The sequence below is a fragment of the Eucalyptus grandis genome, chromosome 6 (genome assembly GCF_016545825.1).
Source record: "Eucalyptus grandis isolate ANBG69807.140 chromosome 6, ASM1654582v1, whole genome shotgun sequence".
Classification (NCBI taxonomy): domain Eukaryota; kingdom Viridiplantae; phylum Streptophyta; class Magnoliopsida; order Myrtales; family Myrtaceae; genus Eucalyptus; species Eucalyptus grandis.
This window is the reverse complement of record NC_052617.1, coordinates 4990570-5015488: the sequence shown is the minus strand read 5'-3', so window position 1 is coordinate 5015488 and position 24919 is coordinate 4990570. Positions and strand designations below refer to the sequence as shown.

Here is a 24919-nt window from a genome sequence, read left to right as displayed (position 1 = left end):
GTGCTAACTCCGAGATGAAGGCTGAGGCGAGGTAAGTCTTACGTGTGATGTGGCTAGGCCACCGGGCGTATTTTCTTTCTAATAGGAGTTTAGGGGGTTGAACTTGCTGAGACATCGTCTCATCCCGGTTGTGGGATTAAAATTTCAGGTCCCTGGTGGACGGAGCGGCCAGATAGCTTTGGTTGGCATTGAGGAGTTGCAGATGTGAAGTCGTAAGATTGGAGAACGTGTTCGACTTGTAGGTCGTAGGGACAGTTCATTTTAAGAGCGGTCTTTTGTAGGCATGTTGGCCGTAGACCCTTGTTTGTAATTACGTTGTTGATTTGTGAAAGTGTTATGTGGTGATTTTGCTTCCTTTCTATCCCATATTTTATTGTCAGGGGTTTTATAATACGTTCCGCTTGCGCAATATTAAATGAATGGGGTCGGCGACACTACTTGGGAATGTCGCATTTGATCGATCGTAGTGGGATGTGCTCGCGCTCGGGGTTCGGGGCGTGACACTACAGGCAATTCTCTATCTAATTACACTAATCACACAACTAATATGCAAAGTAATTAACTAATAATCACTAATCAATTCTAATCTAACAACCTAATTACACTTAATTAACACTAATCAACCTTTAAGTATAATTAGCGAACTAAGAACGCATTAGTGAGTAAAACTCACTCAAAACGACGGGCTCGACGCGAGGATCGACTTTCCTCAAAGCGGGCCGAGCATCCGGGCTCGGGAAGGCGGCCAAAACGGGCCAAACAGTTGCTGCAATACCCATTTTCGAACCTCTCTGCTCGCTGCTGGTTGGGGCGGATCCGGGGCCAAGAGGGCGAGGCAAGGGCGGCTAGGCTCGGGGGAAGGCAGATGGTGGTCCGGCGGGTTGAAGTGGCGGCGCATGGTGGCCGGAGGTGGCTGAATCGTGGCTTGTGCTGGCCAAAATGGAGCTGAACAGAGGCGATTGGGTGCTGAGGTCACATGGCGAGGCGGTGAGAGGCGCGGCCAAGCACGGCTGCACGTACGCTCGCGCAAGGACGAGCGACCGGCGACAACAGCAGCTCCGATCGAGCAACGCCAGCTGCTGCCCCAACTCCGGTGTCCTCCCGGATCGGGAACCCCGAGCAGCGAACGGAGGGGAAGACGAGGGGGTGGGCGGCGTTCCGGCGAGCGAGACGGACGGACGGCGGCGGTGTGCGGCGGCTCCGGCGACGTCGGTTGCTGCTCCAAACCCAAAGGGCGGCTGCCTTCGTTCGATCTTCAACTTGCAGGCTTTGAACAGCGAAAGGGGATGGGGAAGAAGGAAGGGCGAAGGGCGCGCAGGTGGTTGCTGAGCAGCGGCGGCGACTCCAGCTCCGGTTGCTTGCTGCATCGACGCCGAGAGGAATCGCTGCTTCGGCCTGCTGGTTCGCTGATCTTCAGCTTCCATGGAATCGCACAACCGAAGAACAAGATGGGGAAGAGAGAGACAGCGACGGGAGAGAGAAGGGAAGAAGAGAAAACCAATTTTTCTTTCTTTTCTCTCACTCTCTCTCTCTCTCTTAGGTCAGCCATACGTGGGCCACCATGGCTGTCATCCACCCACATTTCTAGCCCAAAACTACCCCTTCTAGAAGCCTTTAGATAGGCCAAAATGTGGGGGTAAGTGTGGCATACGAATTTTGCTAGGGTTTCTTTCCAAATTGACCTTAATCCCACTTGAATCAAATCAATTTGACCCCTATAATTTCATTTAATATTTCATCGATCAAATTGGTACTTTTTCTTATCAGTTTAGCCCACTTGTATCCCAATTCCACAATCCTTAGCTTTAACTGAACCAAAGCGACCCTATTTATCCAGTCGAAATTAGGACCCGAAAATCTGGATGTCACATCCTGCTATTGCATTGGACGTCCATAATTTGCTAACAATTTTGATAAATTATCCCTAACGTGCCTAACCAACAAGATTTAAACTATACTAACCACATTAGGAAAATCATTAATTTCATAATTGCTTGCTCAGCTGACTAGATTAGCCTATGAATACTAATGCATCCTATCCCAATCTTTTAAGCACGTCTTGGAGAAGATACGTGTAAAAAGCTAGAAAATGTTCACACACATGCATAAAAGGCATTGAACTGTTCGACCTCTGCTATCAAATGCTAGGAAGCATTACCCTATTTACAACATGTAAAGTAGCTTCACAATGGTGTTAAGAAATTCATCAAGGAGGATAGGAGGAATTCCCAGGTCATGAAGAAACCTATGTTCTTGGTCGAAGTTTTGGTGCTACAATCTCATAGTCATAAAAAATAGATAACGCTACTTTCTTCACTAATTAATGTTTGTGATCCTATTTTCAAAAATCAGTAATTTAACAAGCAAAACAATGCTGACATTGGAAAAATCTCAGTTTAGAAAGTTGAGTCAAGTTTACCATTTACTTCAAAAAATATTAGACTCCGTATATATAAAACATTACTCTTTTGTAACAGTTGTCAATACCCGAAACATCATATAATTAGAAGCATTCAAACTCTAAAAGCGATGCTAAAATTTATTACTTCGTTAAACAAAGTACAGTTAAAGGTTCATACAGGTACATTTTATCCTGCTCTTTTCTAAAAGAGTATTTCTAGTTAACGATAACATAGTAAGAAAAGGGTCGCAAAATCATTAAAATATTAAATTATTTTCAGCTAGTAACTACCAAGCAACATACTCATTCCTCGAAAAGGACAGAGCAATGGCTAGAAATCCATAAAATTGTTCAAAAAGAAAGTTAGCCATGTAAGAATGGCAACAGTTTCATGTTAACATAAGGAGAAAGTTACAATAAAAGCCATTTTAACATTCTGAATCTCTCTCTTACACTGTAGTATAAGTTGACAATAGGGTTGTGCCCCTTTTTCACCCTGTGCATGGTCCCTTGCAGGGAGCACCATTGAAACTTATTACCATATCCATCAATAAAGATATTTTGCTAATGCAAAATTTTATAAAATTTGTGGTTTTATGATACAATTAGAATATAAACCAGCATACCGGCCCAAAGGAAAAGAAAGAATTTAAACCGACATGCATGTGTAGATCCATCTTGTAAATATCCCTAAAGAAGTCAAGGTTTTCGGGCGATAAAATAAACATGTGCCTACTCAAGAAGTCAAGGTCTCTTGGGATTTCACGTGTGTTGAGTTTTCGATCAGTGCACGTTACAATGATTTATGGGAAGTCATGGTCTTAATGGACTTTTACCAGTGATGTTTGGGTCTAAAATTTCCAACTTATCGTATGGGAAGGGTCATGGAGCAATTTTCCAGCCTTCTCCTTTTTTGACTAACAAGTCTTTGTCTTTTAATGCCGTGTAAGAATGGTTGTGCCCCTTTTTCCACCCTGTGCATGGTCCCTTGCAAGGAGCACCATTGAAACTTATTACCATATCCATCAATAAAGATATTCTGCTAATGCAAAATTTTATAAATTTTGTGCTTTTATGATACGATTAGAATATAAACCAGCATACCGGCCCAAAGGAAAAGAAAGAATTTAAACCGACATGCATGTGTAGATGCATCTTGTAAATATCCCTAAAGAAGTCAAGGTCTTTGGGCGATAGAATAGACACGTGCCTACTCAAGAAGTCAAGGTCTATTGGGGTTTCACGTGTGTTGAGTTTTCGATCAATGCGCGTTACAATGATTCATGGGAAGTCATGGTCTTAATGGACTTTTACCAGTTACGTTTGGGTCTAAAATTTCCAACTTATCGTATGGGAAGGGTCATGGAGCAATTTTCCAGCCTTCTCCTTTTTTGACTAACAAGTCTTTGTCTTTTAATGCTGTGTAAGAATGGCTTTTCTTTCGATGCAGTGTAAGAAACTGCAAATGGAAAAGGAAAATGTAGCCAGGCTTTAAGAAAGTGAAGTGTGAAAGATTAGAGAGTGTTCGTACCCAAACACATCATAAAGCTCTTTATTTTATGTCAAACTCTTCATCAATAACCTCTCCCTATCAAGTGCTTCGAAGGCATTCTGTAATATTTGGATTTGTTGACTTGGTCAAATGAAGTCACTAATAAAAAAAGGGAAAAAAAGGAGAGCACTTTATTTAAAGCAAAGAGACATGACCGAGAGAAAAAGGGGAAGAAGAAAAAGAGAGAGTGATCACAAATAGAGAGGAAAAGAAGAAGAGAAGAAAGAAAGGGAAAGAAAAAGAAATAAGAAGGAAAAAGGAAAAGGCTTTAGTGCCTACATGCCCAAAGTCGGATTAACACCGTCTTGCAATGCCAAGGATTCAAGCTCTTCGTTATTCTAATCGGAATAGCTTTCAAGATTATGGTGCAAATTCGAAATTGTGTGAAATTTGAGCTATAAAATTTAATTTTAAAGTTGTTTAGCTATGACATTTCATGTAAATTATGGATTATGGTGTGGAGTTGTGAGATTTGACAAGAGTCAATTTGAAGTAATGATTTAGTTGAAGCAAAATATTAGAATTTCGCACTCAAGTTTTTTATTGTGAATAACTTTGAATAATAGGTTTAGGCGAGCGATTTGTTGGCGTGTCAAATTCATTTTGTTAGCAATTAAGCTTATTTTAGTGAATTTGTAGTTAATGTAGTGTTTTACTTGGTTTTTATCTCAATTTTCATTTAATTGATAGGATTACGAGAGTGTTTGCTCGTTTAGCTACGTTGTTTGGTTTTGGGCATTTCCATATGAGTGGCGATATCTCTTCTTTGAGTTAGTAAACTCATATTTCCAAAGTAATATAAATTATATATAGTATGGATTATGAAATGGCATTTTTGTTGCATAAAAGTCTAGATCTAACATTTATTACTTTTCGATTATTTGTGAATGGTTTGAGAAATGCTTTATGGGTTATTGGTTTATGAAATGTATTTCGAAATGATATGAGAAATGTCTTGTGAAATATACTCTGTTTGATGACACGAATAGAGAAAGATTATGTGTTTTGTTTTGTGAAATCGATTTATGATATTAATTTTGGATCGGTTTATTGGATTTTAGAGGATGCTGTCATGGATTGGTGCTAGTGATTAGTGTATTTGTAAGTTCATTGAGAGGTCTATGGGCATACATACTAGCAAGATATTCTTGTAGGCGAGCCACTAGCAATCTAGGTGGAGACCTAACCAAACAGTTATGTCATCGTAAAATAGCTAGCATCCATGTTGACAATTTCAGCTAAAATTGACTGAATGTACTAAATTGACATAATTGTAAAATATTTAGAATTAAATTGACAAAAAAATGTTTATGAATAATTTTTTTGGGCAATTCTAGCTTTTGGACAAATATATTAAGAATATATATAAAAAAATTAGAATATTTTATTTTATATAAAGTTATTAATTGAAAGTAATTAGTCACTTATTTACTGTATTGAGATATCTGTGAATTCATTATGTTAGTGGTAGTTTACTAAGTACACTGTCAAATTTGAAAAAAAATTAGTAAGTTTCTAATTTATTGGGGTGTTGGTAAATTTTTTATAGGGTCAGTACTCTTCTAACACTTTCGTAAAACTTGAAAGAAGTGGATCATTACCAATTTATTGGAACGTTCATAAATCCATCGTAATGTAACTAGTTTACTAACTGCACTTGTCAAATGTACAAGAAATTGGTAATTTACAAATTTATTTAGATGTTGATAAAATCAATATAGTGTTAGTTGTTTATTACCTATACAGATAAAATTTACAATTAAATGGTAACTTACTAATTATCTGGATGTCAGTAAATTCATCACAATGTCAATATTAACTAACTATAGTCCTAAATTTAAAAGAATATGGTGACCGATCATACTTTTTGTTGCCGATATATGAAATTAACCAAAAGTTTAGAAATCTACCATCCACGGAAAATATTTTCAGCTTTTTCCGCGGTGGTCCTAGACTCGTCCAGCATACTGCGGCTGTGCAACTTCACTCACAGTGCATTCAATCATGTTCCTTCTTCTATCCCATTTGTCATTTATTTGTATTACTTATGAAAAAGATTATTTGGATAGTTTGGACCATAACTAAGGCATAAAACACATCTATTTCACCTTTCACCGAGTGAAAGAATCGATTATGACAATTTAACTGACAAATAAAACAATTTAAAGATTGAAGGGCCAATTTTAGGGTTTTGAGTCGCTCTCTAATTTTTCCTCAGAGTAAATAAATATCTGAGCTTTGGTCTTCATGTGAGTCTTATACAAAAGTATGGTTAATTTCGTGTATATTGAGTGGATTCCATTTTCCAGGGAAAAAAGGGCATTGGCAGCAAGATCAGGGCAGAGTGAATATTTATGAAAAGATTTAGAATTCAAATGATCAAGGGACAATGAGTAAAACGTTTAACACTTGTTATACCCTTGTCCCGAAAAATACATTTGTTAATTTATGTTGAGTGAAGAGCTCATGAACTTGTACTTACTCCGTCAGCACTTTGATGACCTAGTCAGCTGAAGGATGTGTCCGTGTTGCCATAACTAAGATGTTTGTGCATGACATTGTAGACTTAACAAATGGGTTATCAATGTGGTATTGCTAATTTCTTTTAGCTAGTTTCCATTATGCCATGGTTGTTGGTTGCTAGATTCTGCTTTTTTGTCATTTAAGTTCTAAACCAGTTTATTAGGTGACATCCAAGCTTGTTGCACCTTGTTCTTTCATTCGAAGTAAAATGAAAAAAATATCCACTGACGTGCCATTAAGTAGCGGTTGTCCCTTAACCATCTTCATGATTCATTTTATCTTGCAGAGTTGCATGTGATTCCCTCTCATTCTCTGCTGCAACTGATTGTAAGATCGATTTTTAGGTACAGAGACGACTATAGAGACCGTCATCACAGGAGAAGTCGCAGCAGAAGCAGGGGACGACAATATGATCGCGACAGGTACAGAGACAGGGAAAGGAGTTACCGTCACCGAAGCAGTAGCTATAGCACAAGTCCCGATCGTCACAAAGACCGAAGTCGGTGTGGATCATACACAAGGTGAGGACGCCCCTTATTCCCCCTTGGTGCTTCTTTTGATTGTTTGAGAATTTTTATATGATTGGAGACTTTTTACCCTCAGTTTCAGTTCATCTCGTAGCCCGCGCGAAGCTGAATACGAGAAGAATTACATCTCCAAATCAGAGACCTTCTAAACTCGAGAGTCTTGATGTACGAAATGGTGAAAGAGCTTCTCAGCTCCACAAAGATGTGCCTAGGGGACGCCCTGCCGATTCCCCTATTTCATCACCTAGTCCATTAGAAGAGTGCTAACGTGAGTTGCTTTTTTACGTTGGCATCCTTTTACTTTTGGCAATTTTTTTGGATCTTGATGAAGTTGCTTGAAGATGGTTTCGATTTGTTGGCCTTACACAATCAGCTGATGCATTTCTAGCATGCGACAGTGATGAAAAGACACAGCATAGCAATCTTGTCCAGAGATATGGCGCTATCGGTCTTCCGAATTGTTCAGACTCCATGACCGCACGCTACTTCCTTTTCTCTTGATTCTTTACGAGGGTCTCCTCGTATATGAAAGTGAAGGATTTCCTCGAAGGCTTCTTTGTCAAAGTCTCCAGATTTCATATTATGGGTGCGACTGATAACTCTATAAAAATAGAGTTATTTTACTTATTTTAGGCAATAATTAATACAATATCTATGAGAAAATATTTGATTTTCTTTTGATTATTTGAATTTTCTTTATTTATGCAAAATAATGAGATATGGAGAAGATTAGGAAAATAATGGCAAAATTCAGGAATTCAAATAAAAAAAACAATGGAAGATGGATATCAAATCAGGAAATCCTTGATTTTATTCTTTAATGTTATCTGCAAGCGTTGGGAGATGGGGATATCTTGGATATGTTCTATAAATAAGAGAACATTGAGAGAGAGATGTTAAGTTTTTGTTAGATCGTTTTCATTATTCTGAGAGTTTTTTTAAGTATTTTGAAGAGAAGACAAAAGTGGTAACATAATTCTTGTTCTTTGATTCAAGATGCTGGATTTGATTTATATTTTTATTTCTTATTCTACCATGTTTTAATTTTCTTTTGTTAGGGCTACGATGTAGCCTAACCATGATGATGAATTTCATGATTTTTGTGTTTTGCAATAGATTTCATTCATATGAGTTATATATTATTGTGCATAATGCTTTTGAGTGACTAGCCACCACTTGAATGATCTGATGTGCATGTTTGAGATTGAGAAGTGATAATATGCAATTGCTCATTATAATATATATATAACCATGAATTAAACGTAGATAGAGATATACCGCGTTATTTGTATAGCTTTCGGTAATAAGGTGATTCAAAAGACTCATTGTAAACCGGGAATATCCATAGTTTTCAATGCACTCATGTTTATTTTAATTTACATAGAGATATAGTGGATTAATAAGCTAAGTAGGTTTACTATACCTAGAGATAGGATAGTAAATAGATTAGGAAATTCTGCTATCACATATTTGATATCGTTTTTGTATCCACAACAATACGAAATTCATATCTAGTGGTTATGGTGAAATCGGATATTCTAACATATTTATCTGATTGATTTACTACATTTAGTCTCCAATTTTGTTTTTAATTTATTCTGAATTATATTTTGATCTGTTAGATAAATTTTAGAATTAATCTATTTTAGTATTTAATTAGTTTATTAATCATCGATCTCCGTGGAATAATACTTTTTCTTATCATTATATTACTTATTCGACACGTTCACTTGCGTTTAGAATTTTATGAATAGCGACTCAATTCCAAAATAGGGACTGACTCAGTTAGAAAAGTCACGTACGAAGACTTAAAAAGAAAAAATTCCAAAGTCTTCAAGGAATAAAATTTTTTCCAGCTCTACGATGACTACCTACAAAGCAATATGAAGGTACCTTTTCTTAGTCTTCGCTGGTTAGTTGTCGTTGTAATGGAAGATGATAGGAAGGTGAGTTTTCACAAGCTTTTAAGCATCGCTCATTGCCTCAGGAAAAGAAAAAACAACTTACCAGAACCAAAAGAGAAGAAGGAGAAGAAGAATCCATGGATTCTTCATCAGAATTCAAGAGGGTCATGAGCCTTGTGGCTGCCCTTGCCTTTTCACTATCTTTGTCATTCCACTTCCTGGTCATGCTTCCCCTGCAGAAGCACAAGCCCTCCTCAATTGGAAGTCCAGTCTTGGCAACCATTCAGTTTCTTCCCTCTCTTCTTGGACGCCCTCTCCTCGTAACGCCGCCGATTCCAATTCGACAATGAGTCCGTGTGCATGGAATGGCATCTTTTGCAATCAAGTGGGGAATGTGATCACAATAGATCTCACTGGGGCCAATGTCGAAGGTACGTTCAACGAATTCCCATTCTCGTCTTTGCCTCATCTCATGCGTATGGAGCTGAGTGAAAATAATCTCTCCGGCTACATTCCGCCTCAAATCGGTCTCTTGAGCAATCTCACCGATCTCGACCTCTCTAAGAATTGGTTCTCGGGGAAAATACCATCGGAGATCGGTAATTTGAGCAAATTAGTTCGATTGTATGTCTATGACAATAGCCTCTCAGGTTCTATTCCTCAAGAAATGGGAAATATGGCAAATTTGAGAGTGCTCCAGTTGCTCTGGAACAATTTGACCAAATTAACAGATCACGAGCATATATGATAATAAGCTTACTAGTTCCATCCTACTGCCATTAGGCAATTTGACAGAGCTTACGGTGCTGCGATTGCATGACAACCAGTTCACTGGTTCCTTACCAGAGAACTTGTGCCAAGGTGGATTGCTCCAAAACCTCACGTTGGGTGGCAACAACTTAACCGGTTCTATCCCTAGAAGCTTGAGAAATTGCACAAGCTTAGTCATGGTAACCCTCAACCAAAACCAATTCACTGGAAACATATCCGAGACCTTTGGTGTCTACCCCAACTTGTACTATCTCAATATGAGTTCCAACAAATTCTATGGAGAAATCTCAACAAACTGGGGAAGTTGCACGCGTTTACATTATCGAAGATTGCTGGAAATAAAATCACTGGTAACTTGCCTCCTGAGATTGGAAATATGAGTCAACTACGGGAACTCGATCTTTCTTCCAATGGATTAGTTGGCAAGATTCCAAAAGAACTTGGGAAATTGACTTTCCTAGAATATTTACTTCTCAACGACAATCAACTTTCGGGACGGTGGCCAATAGAGGGTTTCTCAAACACATCATTGGAGCATATTAATTTGTCCAAAAACAAATTTGATGGTCCACTTCCACTTCCATCACCCTTCACAACTTTCTACTCAATTGCGAATAATAAAATAGCGGGGAAGATCCCTTTATCAATATGCAATGCCACCTCTCTCTCAGTCCTCATCATGTCTAATAATAGCATAGCTGGTAGCCTACCTGAGTGCTTGTCACACTTTAATTTATCGATTTTGAACTTGAAAATGAATAGTCTTTCAGGCACAATCCCTCAAACATTTTTATTGAGTAGTATATTGAGAAGTCTTGACTTGAGTCAAAATCAATTCGAAGGGACATTGCCCCAAACCCTGGCCAATTGTAAAAACCTGGAAGTTCTGGATTTCAGCAACAATAAAATAGATGATAAGTTCCCAACATGGCTAGGAACACTACCTAAGCTAAAAATTCTTATTTTGAGGTCCAACAATTTTAAGGGTTTTTTAGATTTTCCAAAGGTAGCTCATCTCTTTCCTAAGTTGCACATTTTGGACCTCTCGAACAACGGCTTCACTGGTCCTTTACCAGTCAATTTGATAGAGAAACTTCAAGGGATGATGAATGGACAAAATGGGCAAGGGCTGAAAGGCGAATTGTACATGAGGCAACCAGTTGCAAGGGGGTTCTATGAAGATTCCGTGAATGTGACCATGAAAGGAAACAAGGTTCTGCTAGTGAAGATTTTGACCATTTTCATAGCCATTGACTTATCACTCAACTCTTTTCATGGGGACATCCCAAGTATTATTGGAAATCTTTATTATCTCAAAGGGCTCAACCTTTCCCACAACCACCTTACGGGTTCTATTCCATCAACCCTTGGAAATTTGACTCACCTTGAATGGCTAGATTTATCTTCAAACAAGTTTAGTGGGAGGGTTCCTAGAGAACTCGGAGATTTGTCATTCCTAGGGTGTTTGAACCTCTCAAAGAACCAACTCACAGGCCGCATACCTCAAGACAAACAACTGAGCACATTCATGAGCAACTCATTTTGGGGAAACGTAGGCTTATGTGGAACTCCATTACAAAAATGGTGCCCTGATGATGCTCCACCACCACGGTTGTTCTTCCAAGATGATAGTACAAGAGAACATGGTAGTGGGTTTGATGGAAAAGCAGTCGGGATAGGCTACGCATCCGGAATCGTGATTGGAATTTCCATAGCACACATTTTATGGGAAACTGGAAGACCTAAATGGCTTATGGGAAAAGTGAGAAGTACGGAGAGAAGAGCCAAATTGATGAAGAAGTCAAAGCGGAAGGCCATCAAATTTCATGGAGACCGATGAAATTGTTGGGAAGGGTTCCCTTTGAGCTATGTGCAAAGTAGCTCAAGGAATACACTTTTTGTCGGATTGAAATGCAGTTTCACATATGGATGCTTTTTATTTTATTTTATTATGCTATCATCTTCTTCTTTAAGTGTGATTTTTGAATCGGGTCAATTGAATGGATGAACATGAAAGGGATCATTGGAAAAATCACTTGCATCATTTACACCCTTTGTGTCCTTTTCTTGTTTAGTGTACGACATTCTTATCTCTCCATAGAAAAGAAAGAATGACGAAAAAGCTGTCAAAGCCCATCTAACCCGGGGTTGCGTGATTGAATTCGCCATTGAAATATGTCCTTAAGGATTTCTAATTTTGTCACTATCCCACTACACATTACTATTGAAGTTGGAGGCTGGTATTAGATCGTTGACTTGTTCTTGCACCTATCATACTTGTCTGCAATAGTGAATGGGGTACTTGTTGAAATAAAAAATGCGGAAATGATAAGAGTTTACAATCGCTCACATGCTTGAATATTTTCCGCATTTAGATTTATGCCCAATGTAAAGTATTTACAAATAAACAACTCAATTTAGATGTAAAACTCACGGCACAAAATCACTTCACATTCAAACCCAAGCAAAAGCTTCACTTGAACGACCGATGAAATCAAGAATGCCTTTGCATGTCTGTCTTTCTCTTCTCATGTGCTTGTGGCTTCTTTTGGTTGTGTTCTCGTGCGGCTCCTCAGCTTTTATGGCTCTTCCGAAAGAAAGAACCCACGTTTTCCTTTTTTTGTGTGCCCAGAGTCAGCAATTTGACTTGGGCCTACCCTATGTTCTTCAATAGGGATTTGGCTTTTGCACGTATAAAAGAAAAAGAAACCCTTGCTTTTCTTTTCTTTTATTTCCTCTTTTATGGGGCTACAAGGACTCCAACGAATTACTCCTTCCTAGGGGTAAGCATGGTTCGGGTTGGGCTGGTCCACCCCCTAGCCCTAGGACCAACCCGCATATTGCTGGTTCTCAATTTTTGGAACAAAGGACTGAACCTTTTGAGCTTGGAATCGAGGATTGGACCAGTTCCAAGGTCGACCCAAGACTAACCGATAATTTATTTATTTCATTTTTGTGCTCCCGAAAAGAAGATCAAGGACCAAACCGACCCAGCGGGTTTGGTTCAGTTCTAAGGTCAATCTAGGATCAATCGATAATTTTTTATATTATTTTTTGTACTCCCTGAAAAGGCGACCGAGGACCAGACGGATCCAATGGGTTCGATGATGAGCGAGGTCAGCTAAAAGAGGCGAGCGACGAGCGTCGAGCATCGAGCAGGGAGCAACAAGACAGGCGAGCATCGAGCGGCGAGTAGCATGAGCTAGCGAGGTGAGTGTCAAATGGTGAGCAGAGAGGTTTCTTTCGATTTTGGCAAATTAAAAATTAAGAGGACAAATAAGACAAAAGAGAACGAGTACTAGAGGAAGATGTTGTGATGAGCTAGTTATGACCTTTTGGACACCGTGAGAACTTCTCACAAAAACATTTTTCTCCTTTGTATATTATAGCTGTTAACGTAGTAAAAGACATTATAAATCTAAGTTATTAAATAACAGTGTAAAATTACTTGAACTCTTCATTAAGGAGCTGTTTAATGTTGTCGATATCGTTTATTTTAGGGTTTTCTTTATATAAAAATTATAAATATTATATTAGATATGGTTGGTCCGAGTTGGACTGATTTTGAACTTCTAAGATTGAGGACCAACCTCTACAGTGCTGGTCTAGAAATTCCAGGATCAAGGACCAACCTAATCTCCTTAGGAACTGGACCACAACTAGTAGGGTTGGTTGGAACAATCCCTATCTTGTACCAAGGATCCAAGATAAGCCCCCGAAAAATCATTCTTACACGTCATTAAAAGTTGAAGACTCGTTACTCAAAAAAGGACAAGGATGGAAAATTGCTCCATGACCTTTCCCTTATGATAAGTTAGAAATATCAAAGCCAAACATCACCAATAATAGTCCATAAAGACCAAGACTTCCCATGAACCTCTATAACGTGTAATGATCCAAAAATCATCACATGAAACCCCAAGAGACTTTGACTTGTTGAGTAGGCACGTGCCTATTCCATCGCCCAAAGACCTTGACTTCTCGAGGATATGTAAAAGATCGATCCACACATGCACGCCGATCTAAATTCTCTCCTTTTCCTTTGGGCCGATATGCTGGTTTATATTCTAATTGTATTATTAAACTGCAAAATTTAGAAAATTTTGCGTTAGCAGAATATTTTTCTTGATGGATATGACAATAAGGTTTCAAAGGTTCTCACTGCAGGGGACCATGCATAGAGGGTGAAGAAAGGGGCATAACCCTATTGTCCTCTTATACTACAGTGTAGGGGTGAGCATCGACTCAGGGTCAACCCTAGACCGACCCTGAACCGGCCCAACCCTGTCGGTTTTAGTCTGGTTCCCAGGTAGACCGGGTCGGTCTTTGGTCATAGAATTCCTGGACCAGCACTATACGGGTCGGTTCTCGGTCTTGAAAGTTCTGGGTCGATCCAATCCGAACCAACCTTGAATATATATATATATAGTATATTATTTATAATTTTTATATATAGAAAACCTTAAAATAAACGGCATCAACGATATTAAACAGCTCTTTAGTGAGGAGTTCAAGTAATTTTATATTATTTTTTAATAATTTAGATTTTTAATGTCTTTTACGGAGTCAATAGTTATAATTTACGAAGGAGAAAAATGTTTTTGTAAAGAGCACTCATGGCGTCCAAAAATGTATGAATAACTCCTTATGTCATCCTCTTCTAGTATTCATTCTCTTTTGTCTTATTTGTTATCTTAGTTTTCAATTTGTCAAAATCGAAAGAAGCAACTTCTCCACTCGCCACTCAACACTCGTCTCGCTCGCTTTGGGTCACTTGTGCCGCTCGCCGCTTGATGCCCGTTTGGCTTGTTGCTCCTCGCTCAACGTTCGATGCTCATTCTGTTCGACTCACCTCACTTAACCCTCAACGCTTGCCTTTCTTAGCTAACCTCGCTCATCATCGAACCCATTGGGTCGGTACGGTCCTCGGTTGCCCTTTTAAGGAGTACAAAAAATGAAATAAAAAATTATTGGTTAGTCCTAAGTTGATCTTAAAATTGGACTGAACTCATTGGAGTTAGTCCGGTCCTCAATCGTTTTTTTAAGGAGTACAAAAAATGAAATAAAAAATTATCGGTTGGTCCCGAGTTGACCATAGAACCGGACCGAACCCATTGGGTCAGTCCGGTCCTTGGTCCCAAGCTCAATAGGGTCGGTCCTCGGTCCCAAAAATTGAGGACTAGCACTATGCGGGTTGGTCCTAGGGTTAGGGGTGGACCGGCCTAACCCGACCAAGCTCACCCCTACTGCGTAGTGTCAAAGAGAGATTCAGAATGTTAAAATAGTTTTTCTTTTTAACTTTCTCCTAACAGTGATATGAAACTATTGCCATTCTTACACGGCTAACTTTCTTTTTGAACATTTTTTTGGATTTCTAAGCTTAATCACAAACAAAATAAATCTGATGCACCAATAAATCACTCGCCCAAAGGTATTATCCAAAGTTATCTGCAATGCAAACTGGAGCGCAAAACTCTAATATTTTGCTTTGATTAAACCATTACTTCAAATCAATTCCTATGAAATTTCACAACTCCACTACACCATAATTCATAATCTACATGAAATTCTACAACTAAACAACTCCAAAATCAGATTTTGTAGTTCAACTTTCACATAATTTTGAATTTGAGCTATAATCCCGAAAGCTACTCCGATTAGAAGAACGGAAAGCCTAAATCCTTACTTGATGTGGTGAAATGGTGTTAATCCAACTTGGGGGCATGTCTGCACAAAGAGAAATGATTGGGTAACAATTTTCAATTTACTATAAGAATAGCAGTATATCTTAAAAAAAAAAACAAATAACAAGTAAATATAAATTATTGTGGGATTATACTCTTTCAAGAGTTCATGGCTCACAACAAGCTATTATTATCATAATAGTCTAAAAAATGTTATGCTAGCAAAGTCCACACACAAAAGCCTTTTCCTTTTTTTCCTTTATTTTTCTCTTTCTTTTTCTTTCCCTTTCTTTCTTCTCTTATTCCTTTCCTCTCTGTTTGCGATCACTCTCCTTTTCTTCTCCCCTTTTTCTCTCGTCGTGTCTGGGGGTGAGCATCGGTCTAAGGTCAACCTTGGACCAACCCTAGACTGGCCCTACCTTGCCGGTCGTGGTCCAGTTCCCAAGGAGACTAGGTCGATCTTTGGTCCTAGGATTCCTAAACTAGATTTGCACGAGTTGGTCCTCGGTCCTAGGAATTTTTAGTGATCGGTCAAATCCAAACCAACCTTGACTCTATATATATTATCTATCTAATATATTATTTGTAATTTTTTTATATAGAGAAAAACCCTAAAATATATGGCGTCAATAACATTAAACAATTCTTTAGTGAGGAGTTCAAGTAATTTTACACTGTTCTTTAATAACTTAGATTTTAAATGTCTTTTACAGCGTTTATAGCTATAATTTACAAAGGAGGAAAATATTTTTTGAGGAGTCCTCATGGTGTCCAAAAGGGCATAAATAGCTCTTCATGGCATCCTCCTCTAGTATTCGTTCTCTTCTATCTTATTTGTCCTCTTAGTCTTTAATTCACCAAAATCGAAAGAAACTTCTTCGCTTGTCACTTGACACTCACCTCGCTAGCTTTGGGTCACTCGTGCCACTTGTCGCTCGATGCTCACCTGGCTTGTTGCTCCCTGCTCGACGCTCAATGCTCACCCCACTAGAGGCTTGTCGCTCGCCTCTATTAGCTGATCTCGCTCATCACCGAACTTATTGGATCCGTCCGGTTCTCGATTGCATTTTCAAGGAGTATAAAAAATGAAATAAAAAATTATTGGTTGATCCTGGAACTGAACCGATCCCATTGGGCCAGTCCGGTGCTCGATCGCATTTTCAATGAGTACAAAAAAATGAAATAAAAAAATTATTGGTTGATCTCGAGTTGACCCTAGAACCAGACTGAACCCACTAGGTCGGTCAAGTCCTCGATCTCAAGCTTAATAGGGTTGGTTCTCAGTCCCAAAAATTGAGGATTAGCATTGTGTGGGTTAGTCCTAGGTTAAGGCGTGGACCGGCCTAACTCAAACCATGCTCACCCCTAGTCATGTCTCTTCTCTTTAAATAAAGTGGCCTTCTTTCTCTTTTTTTTTTTTTAAGCCGCTTCATTAGACCAAGTCAACACAGCCAAATATTACAGAATGCCTTCGTAGCACTGACAGGGAGAGGTCAGGGATGAAGAGTGTAACGTAGATAAGGAGCTTTATGTTGTTTTCGAGTATGAACACTGTCCAATTTTTCACAATTTACCTCCATAAAGTTGGCTACATTTTTCTTTCCCATTTGCCATTTCTTGCACTGCATCAAAAGAAAAACCATTCTTACACAGCCCACCACGCTAGTGGATAGGCGCAAGTGGCCCCTGTTGGTTGGAACAATCCCTATCTTGTACCAAGGATCCAAGATAAGCCCCCGAAAAACCATTCTTACACATCATTAAAAGTTGAAGACTTGTTACTCAAAAAAGGACAAGGATGGAAAATTGCTCCATGACCCTTCCCTTACGATAAGTTAGAAATTTCAAAGCCAAACATCACCATTAAAAGTCCATAAAGACCAAGACTTCCCATGAACCACTGTAACGCGTAATGATCCAAAAATCATCACATGAAACTCCAAGAGACCTTGACTTGTTGAGTAGGCACGTGCCTATTCCATCGCCCAAAGACCTTGACTTCTTGAGGTATATGTAATAGATCGATCCACATTCTCTCTTTTTCCTTTGGGCTGGTATGCTTGTTTATATTCTAATTGTATCATAAAACCGCAAAATTTAGAAAATTTTGCGTTAGCAGAATATTTTTCTTGATGGATATGGTAATAAGGTTTCAAAGGTTCTCACTGCAGGGGACCATGCACCATGCACAGAGGGTGAAGAAAGGGGCACAACCCGATTGTCCTCTTATACTGCAGTCTAAGAGAGAGATTCAGAATGTTAAAATGGTTTTTCTTTTTAACTTTCTCCTGGCATTGATATGAAACTATTGCCATTCTTACATGGGTAACTTTCTTTTTGAACATTTTTATGGATTTCAAGCCATTGCTCTGTCTTTTTAGGAATGAGGATGTTGCTTTGTAGCTACTAGCTCTACTTTGTTTAACGATTTTGTCGCCCTTTTTTTACTATGTAATCGTCAACTGGAAATACTCCAGAAAAAAGCAGGATAAAATGCACCTATATGAACCTTTAACTGTACTTTGTTTAACGAAAAAAAAAAAACTTTAGCATCCATTTTAGAGTTTGAATGCTTCTAATTATGATGTTTCAGGTAATGACAACTGTTACAAAAAAGTAATGCTTTTTTTTTTTTTTTTTATAGTCTCATATATTCGGAAGCAAATGGTTGTCTTGACTCAACCTTTCTAAACTGAGTTTTTTTTCCAATGTCAGCATTGTGTTGCTTGCTAATTTACTCATATTCGACAATAGGATCACAGACATTAATTAGTGAAGAAAGTAGCGTTATCATGAAAAAATGTAGAGACTATCAAACAGTTGAAAGAACTCTAATTTTCATTAAAGAAATTGCATCTGGTTGACAGAGCAACCCATTTATCAGACATTTGATCCAGTAAACGTCTTGAAGCTTTTGCATCTCTTCTAGGATCTCAGTGGCCGTCCGTGAATTTTGAACACCATGGAAAATGATGGAACGAAATCATTTCCACACACGGCCTGAGTTGGGGATTAGCAGATACACAAGCGACCGCAAGCTTTAAGATGGTCGGAAGTTCATCCTCGATGCCTGTGATGTCATTTCCAGCAATTCTTAGATCACTTAAACGCATGCAACTTCCGCAGTTTATTGAGACTCGTGTCCATAAAGTCCAAGTTGGGTTGGACACCAAAGGTCCCAGATATGATTCCAGTGAATTGATTCAAATGCTGGTGCGATCAGCTGAACGTAAAGCCAAGAAATGGAACCCATTTTCAAGCAAATTTGTCAAGACCCAGAAAAATTGCCCAAAGGGATGCAAACTTGGTGCACCCACCGCTGCGACAATATAAAAACCATACTAAATTCAGAAGCGTGATTTCATGAAGAATGAAAAATCATATGGCACTCTTAGCGAGCGACCACCCTTGGAGATGGCTAGTGGATTATGACCAAAGACTGGCAAACGAAAGTGCAGGATCACACCAGAACAATTAAGTCTCTCGTTGTCCATGTGCAGTACATATGATTAAACTGACACACTTCATCAACAATACTTAAAACCAAGAAAGGCTTTAAATGAACTCCATGAATGCACAATATAGCACAAGAGTAAGATCAGAGTATCATGATAACCACTGAAGTCGGAATAGACGGACTAGCTTGCCTTCAAGAAGGAAAACATCATGCCTGACTAAACCTAGGATTAATATCCAAATCACCACATGCAACAAAGTATGTCCACCCAAGCAAGAGCACCTCAGGAGAAAGTAAAATAGTTTGTCGAGCAAAAATGACTCCCGCGACCTTGGGCACTCATCCTTCCTAAAAATGCAACATGAAAAAGCAGAGACATAAGGATCAAATAGTTGCAATAGAGTAAGACAGAAGCAACAAATCCACTCACATCACTTTACCACTCGATCTATGGACTATGTGGAGAAGCACTAGGGGAATCGGCAGGACATCCACTGGGCACATCTTTGTGGAGCTGAGAATCTATTTCACCATTTTGTACATCAGGACTTTCAAGTGCAGAAGGTCTCTAATTTGGAGAGTGACTCCTCTCATATTCGGCTTTCCAAGGACTCCAGGATGAACTGAAAATTGGGGAACTCCAATCAGATAAAATTCTCAAGAAGAGGTGACCAAAAGAAGCGTTAAAGGGAAATAAGGAGGGCCCTCACCTTGTGTATGATCTACTCCGACTTCAGTCCTCACCATCATACTTGGATGCCCTTCGGTCTCTGCGATGATCAGGACTTGCGCTATAGCTCGTACTTCGGTGGCGATAACTCCTTTACCTGTCTCTGTACCTGTCGTGATCATATTGTTCCCTGCTTCTACTGCAATTTCTCCTGCAATCACGGTCTCTATATTCATCTCTGTACCTGAAAATCCATTTTACTATCAGTTGCAGTGGAGAATGAGAGGGAATTACTTGCAACTCTGCAAGACGCAAGTACCCATTAAGATGGTTAAGGGTTAACCACTACTTGCTGTCACATCAACGGATATTTTATTTTTTTCGTTCCCTACACACAAAAGAACAAGGTGCAACAAGCCCAAATGTCACCTAATATCTGAAATGTTGTTTCAAAGCTTAAATGACAAAAAAGCGGAATCTAGAAACCAACAACTCAATGGCATTATGGGAACTAGCCGAAAGAAATTAGCAGCACCACATTGACAACTTACTTGTTAAAAGGATGTCACAGGAGTTTACAATTTCGTGTGCGAACATCTTAGTTAAAGGTGATGCGGTCACAATCCTGCTAGGATGTATCATCAGGTGCTGATGGAGTACGTCCAAATTCATAAGCTCTTCATCCAGCACAAATTTATAAAAATTGATTTTTGAAAAGTGCAAAACAAGTCCTCAACGTTTAAACCGTCGCCCAGCTGATCGACTGAGTTCTGAATCTTTTGGCAAATGTTCAATCAATCCTAATCTTCCAGCTGACACCATCTTTTCACTGGAGAATGGAACTCACTCAATTTTACATGAAATTAACTATGATGTTTTACTATAACACTGGATTTTGTAATTACAAGACTTGGAACCTAAATTCAGTTAAATTGAGGAAACACTGGACTTCAACTCAAAACCCTAAATTTGGCCCTTCAATCATCAAATTGTTTTATTAGTCGGCTGATTCTCCTGATCAATTCTGTCACTCAATGATTGATTAGACTGATGTGTTGCATCCCTTAATTATGGTCCAAATTATCCAGTTACTCCTTCTCCAAAGTAATAAAAATAAGGACCGGTTGCTTAGCTGGCTTAAGCAACCATAATGTAACTGCACTTCCATCATTTTTCTGGAAATTGCACCTCCAAACTTAGTTGCTTAGATCTAAAGAGAAGGTAGGAAATTCCTATCCACTGACTGAAGACTAATGAGTCAAATTTACCATGTGCATGAGTGACTGTGGTTTTAGCATTCAAATTCAGCTGCAGAATTTCAGCTTTTGGGATGCAACTCTTTTCTTGACATTGGATTACAGTGAACAACTTTAATATATAACACCCCAATTCATTAAAAGTAATTGCCTCTAATGTCATTTAAATGTTAATATATATTATGATTTGTATCTTTAAAAATGTATAGTTATTTTCCATAAGCCATAAGATGCGTAAACAGGCTTCTCACATCATTGTTATCAGCATTAACTCCTCTGTAGAATCAGTTCTCTCCATGAACTTGATCGATTGCTTTGATTACTTGCGAACAACCAACAAGGGATGGTAAGGATTACTCACAAAGTTTGCAATTTGATTTTAATAAGGCCAGGAGGGAACCTATAAAATAAATTGGCAGTGACATTGTTAACCCAAAGGGACAGGTGTCCTCTCATATAGAGGCAAACTGAGAGAATTTCCCTCCCGTTCCTCTTCAAACATCTTCACAGGTCATTGAAAGAAACTAGATGGCTTAAACCTTCATCCATCAAAGAGCTCTAGGCATGGGTCCTCTATCCACTGTAGCATCATGATTTCAATGGTAAATTGACCCTGCCAATTTTCTCATTCAATCAGGATCCCCATCAAAGTTTCAACTATCTTTATTAAATCTCAATCAAAGTTACAGCAACCTTTATTAACTCTTGAAAAGTGGAGACAAATGAATTGCGCGGCTAATAAACAGGCTTACATAAGTATTAGAGGACCAAATATCTTAACCAATCCATTAAAATGATTTTGGAATTTCATCTCAAACACAAATCAACAACTATAGCAATAAGGAGTTACGGACAGTTGTCGACACATTCAACCCAAATTCATAATTAAGTGTAGAAATTTTCTTATCTTAGTATACATAGACACAATTTGCATGACTTTACCAACTTAAACCAATTTGCGTAGACACAGTTTGCACAACTTTACTAACTCAACAAACTTAAACCATACCTTGGACGAGGACTACGACTTCTTGACTGCCTTCTTATCTTTGAAACCAGTTCGGCAATCCTCCCCTTATTGCTATTGCAAAATAGATGCCAAGCTCGTTGAAAGAATTAATAACAAGAAACTGACAGCAAAGTTATTCAAGAAATCTACTTTTTCCTTTTCTTTAGGCCATCTTTTGCAGGTTATTTTGCAAAACGAATCCTCCAGTGACAGAATCATGCTAACAAGGTCATAGTAACTTGTACCATTTCAAGGTTTATTCCAAGAAAACCAAATTCCCTCCAGTGAGCTCGTACCAGATTGGCATTGCACTGTATTTTGACCGGAAAGAGGCACAATCTTGAACAATTCCAAAACTAAAAGGTGAGATAATCGAACAGCTTACATTCTCTCCACATTGGGACCGTACTTGGCGAACTGAACCCCAATCTCTCTCCCGTCCACGACTCTCCCTTTCCACAAGAAAACCGAACAAGAAATCAAACGCCAATCCAAGCGTTCCCCGCACAACGCGAACAGAAACCCTCGTGATCGAAGGAACTAAGGGTGTGTTTGTTTGAGAAAACAATTTCCGAGAAAACGTTTTCCTTATTTTCCAGCGTTTGGTTCATTTAGAAAAATGAGTCAACGGAAAATGCTTTCTAATCAACAGAAAATGTTTTCCTTCCAAAACTTAAATTCAGGAAAACGATTTCCCCTTTGAAAGAACTGGAAAACGCTTTTTCCAAAATGTTTTAAGGTCCTTGCTTAATAAAAAATTTATTATTAAAAGAATTTCTAATTAAAAATTTTGAATTTGTTATTATTATATCTTATCTTTTTTTTTCTTTCTTCTTTTTTTTTCTTTTCTTGTTTTCTCTTTTCTTTCTTTGCCTATGAACCGTAAACCCTAACTCCTCCTCCTCTCTCCTTCTCCTTCACCCCCTCCCTTTCGTCACCGCTGCCTCCTCCAACCCTAGCCCCTCCCATGCTCCTGTTGGCTTCGCTCCCTCCTCTTCCTCTTTGTCGACATTTTCTACACCTTCAATCATTTTTCAAATGCAATCCAAACACCAGAAAATATTTTCAATCACGTATCATCAAACAAAGGAAAACTAACCATTTTCCTGGAAAATGGTTTCCCGGAAAATATTTTCTAAAAACATTACGTTTTTCATGAAACAAACACTCCCTAAAAATCAGAGACAAGAGCGACACCATCGAGCTTGTCCACCGCCTTCTGCGCCTCATCCGCGTACTTGTACCTCACGAATGCGAATCCTCTCGACTCCCCAGTCCCGCGTGGCCACATCAGAACACGGCAACAAAGAAATTCAACGGAGAAGAGGAAAAACACGTACCTCCAGTCCCTGGGAATGAACAAGTCGACGACCTTGCCGTACTTGTCGAAGAGAGGGAAGAGGTCGTCGGCGGTGGTCCTTGCGAAACAACCGCGTGAGGCATTGATAGCGGCGGAGCCGAAGGGAGTCGAAGCAGGGGGAAGGAGAGAGCTACGGAAGGAGATGTTGAGGATGAGGAGCGAGAAGATGCTGCTACCTCTTCTCCTTCTCCTTCTTCTCCGGCGAGAGAGACAGAGATGCTTCGGTGGGGCTCCAGCTGGTCCAGCTTCCAAGGGGGTTCGACTTCGAGAGCAGAAGAGAGAGAACGCGAGAACGGGTTAGTGGACCGGGATCGGCCGGATCTTGCGGATCTTGCGGGTTTGATTGTGGCTCGATCCCACCTAATTATTAGGACCGAATCCGATCGTGGCTGTACGAGGAGAAACATGGGACGACGTTACAGAGGGAATCGCGAACAAAACCATACTAAAGTCATCGTCCAGCTTGATTGAAAGAAAAAATTTATCGCAGCCCAGTGCTTTGATAGAGCTATTCTGCAAGCTGAAGATGATATAATATTGAAGATGTGATCCTACATTTAGTTAATTATTCCCACATTCAATTAATTTCATTAACGTTTAAATGTCCACATTAAGTTGTGATCACTAGTATATCAGCCAAAGAGTACAATAACATTTTGATAGAAGACATTATATGAAAGGGTACGGATGAAGATTTAAACAAGGTAAGCCTATCAAAAAAACATACCATCAAGTTTAAGAGGGCAATTGCCTAGTGACACCCATTTGTCATGGTTGAAGGAAGAGATGATCCAAGAGAATTCTGAACAACGGTTGTGACCCATCCTTAGAACGGGCGACCCTCGATCGGTGTTCTTGAGTCCTAGGGTTTTCTTGAGTGTTCTGATTATTACTGGGTGCTGGCAATACAGTAAATGTACAGTTATGTAATAAATGCGGGTAAATAGTAATTAGGGAGATACGAACTTCACCATTAGATCGAAGAGAAATCTACGGGTATGATTTGTCATGTACTTATATATATATATGTCTCATCCCCTCATGGTATTAACTTATTCACAAGTGAAATATAATTTTAGAGCTTCTCTCTCTAGAGTCTCTCTCTAAAAATCCTTGTGAGTCGAGTGTGAGAAAGGTTGGAAATTATAAAGCTGCACGGGTTAGGGAATGCTACATCGATTGACCATGACAAGTGGTATCAAAGCAGTTCATTCCAAGCGCGATAGTTGATCAATGATCCGATGAGGCGCTCATAATGGGTGGTGGCTGTGATGATCGTGGAAGGAACCCCGAAAAAGGCACTACCAAGGGAAGGAAGAACCGTGGTGTTTCAAGTTCGAAGGATTGGGGGATCTGGAGCATCAGATGATGAAGCTGGAGTTGTTTGTCGCCGAAGTCCAAGGATCAGTCGATGACCTAACCCAAATCGTGGATGGAGTGGACACCAAGAAGGAGGAGCTTGTGGCCAAACTATAAAAGCTCAAGGCTGGCATGGGAGAACTCCGACACGAGTTGCTAGGGACCTTAAGGGAAGAACTCACGCAACGGGACGAGTCTTTGGAGGCCATGAACGTGGAAATAGCGAAGCTAAAGGGGAATCTTGCTGAATCAGAAGCAGCATGCGTGAACGTTCACCGTGCAAGGTCCACGAACGATGCACCCAAGTCGAAGGAGTTCAAGGGCTCACGGGTGGCAAAAGACATGAACAACTCTTATGGTACATGGAACGGTACTTCCAAGCCATGGGGATTAATGATGACCAATCACAAGTAAACACCGCATCCATGTACTTAGCTAATAATGCA

The 24919-nt window shown here is 39.3% G+C and overlaps 2 protein-coding genes across 2 annotated transcripts; one reads left to right on the top strand and one right to left on the bottom strand.

The window, feature by feature from the left end:
- The first annotated feature begins 9253 nt into the window (after nt 1-9253).
- Nucleotides 9254-11518, top strand: LOC120294242 (putative receptor like protein 25). Its single transcript, XM_039314229.1, has 2 exons — nt 9254-9506; nt 10674-11518. The coding sequence occupies exons 1-2, from the start codon at nt 9254-9256 to the stop codon at nt 11516-11518; spliced, it is 1098 nt and encodes a 365-aa protein (XP_039170163.1).
- Nucleotides 11519-18804: 7286 nt separating this feature from the next.
- Nucleotides 18805-23408, bottom strand: LOC104430940 (serine/arginine-rich splicing factor SC35-like; the record flags this gene model as incomplete). Its single annotated transcript, XM_039314228.1, has 6 exons — nt 18805-19167; nt 19250-19442; nt 19530-19733; nt 21755-21826; nt 22140-22206; nt 22952-23408. Coding segments are annotated over 4 exons (687 nt in total), but the record flags the coding sequence as incomplete, so codon positions are not given.
- Between the last annotated feature and the right edge of the window lie 1511 nt (nt 23409-24919).

Bases quoted from the DNA above. Each gene is read 5' to 3' on its own strand.
- LOC120294242 (XM_039314229.1), top strand. From the start codon at position 9,254: ATGAGTCCGTGTGCATGGAATGGCATCTTTTGCAATCAAGTGGGGAAT. The intron at 9,507-10,673 runs GTAATTTGAGCA...AGGGTTTTTTAG, and splicing joins GAAAATACCATCGGAGATCG to ATTTTCCAAAGGTAGCTCAT.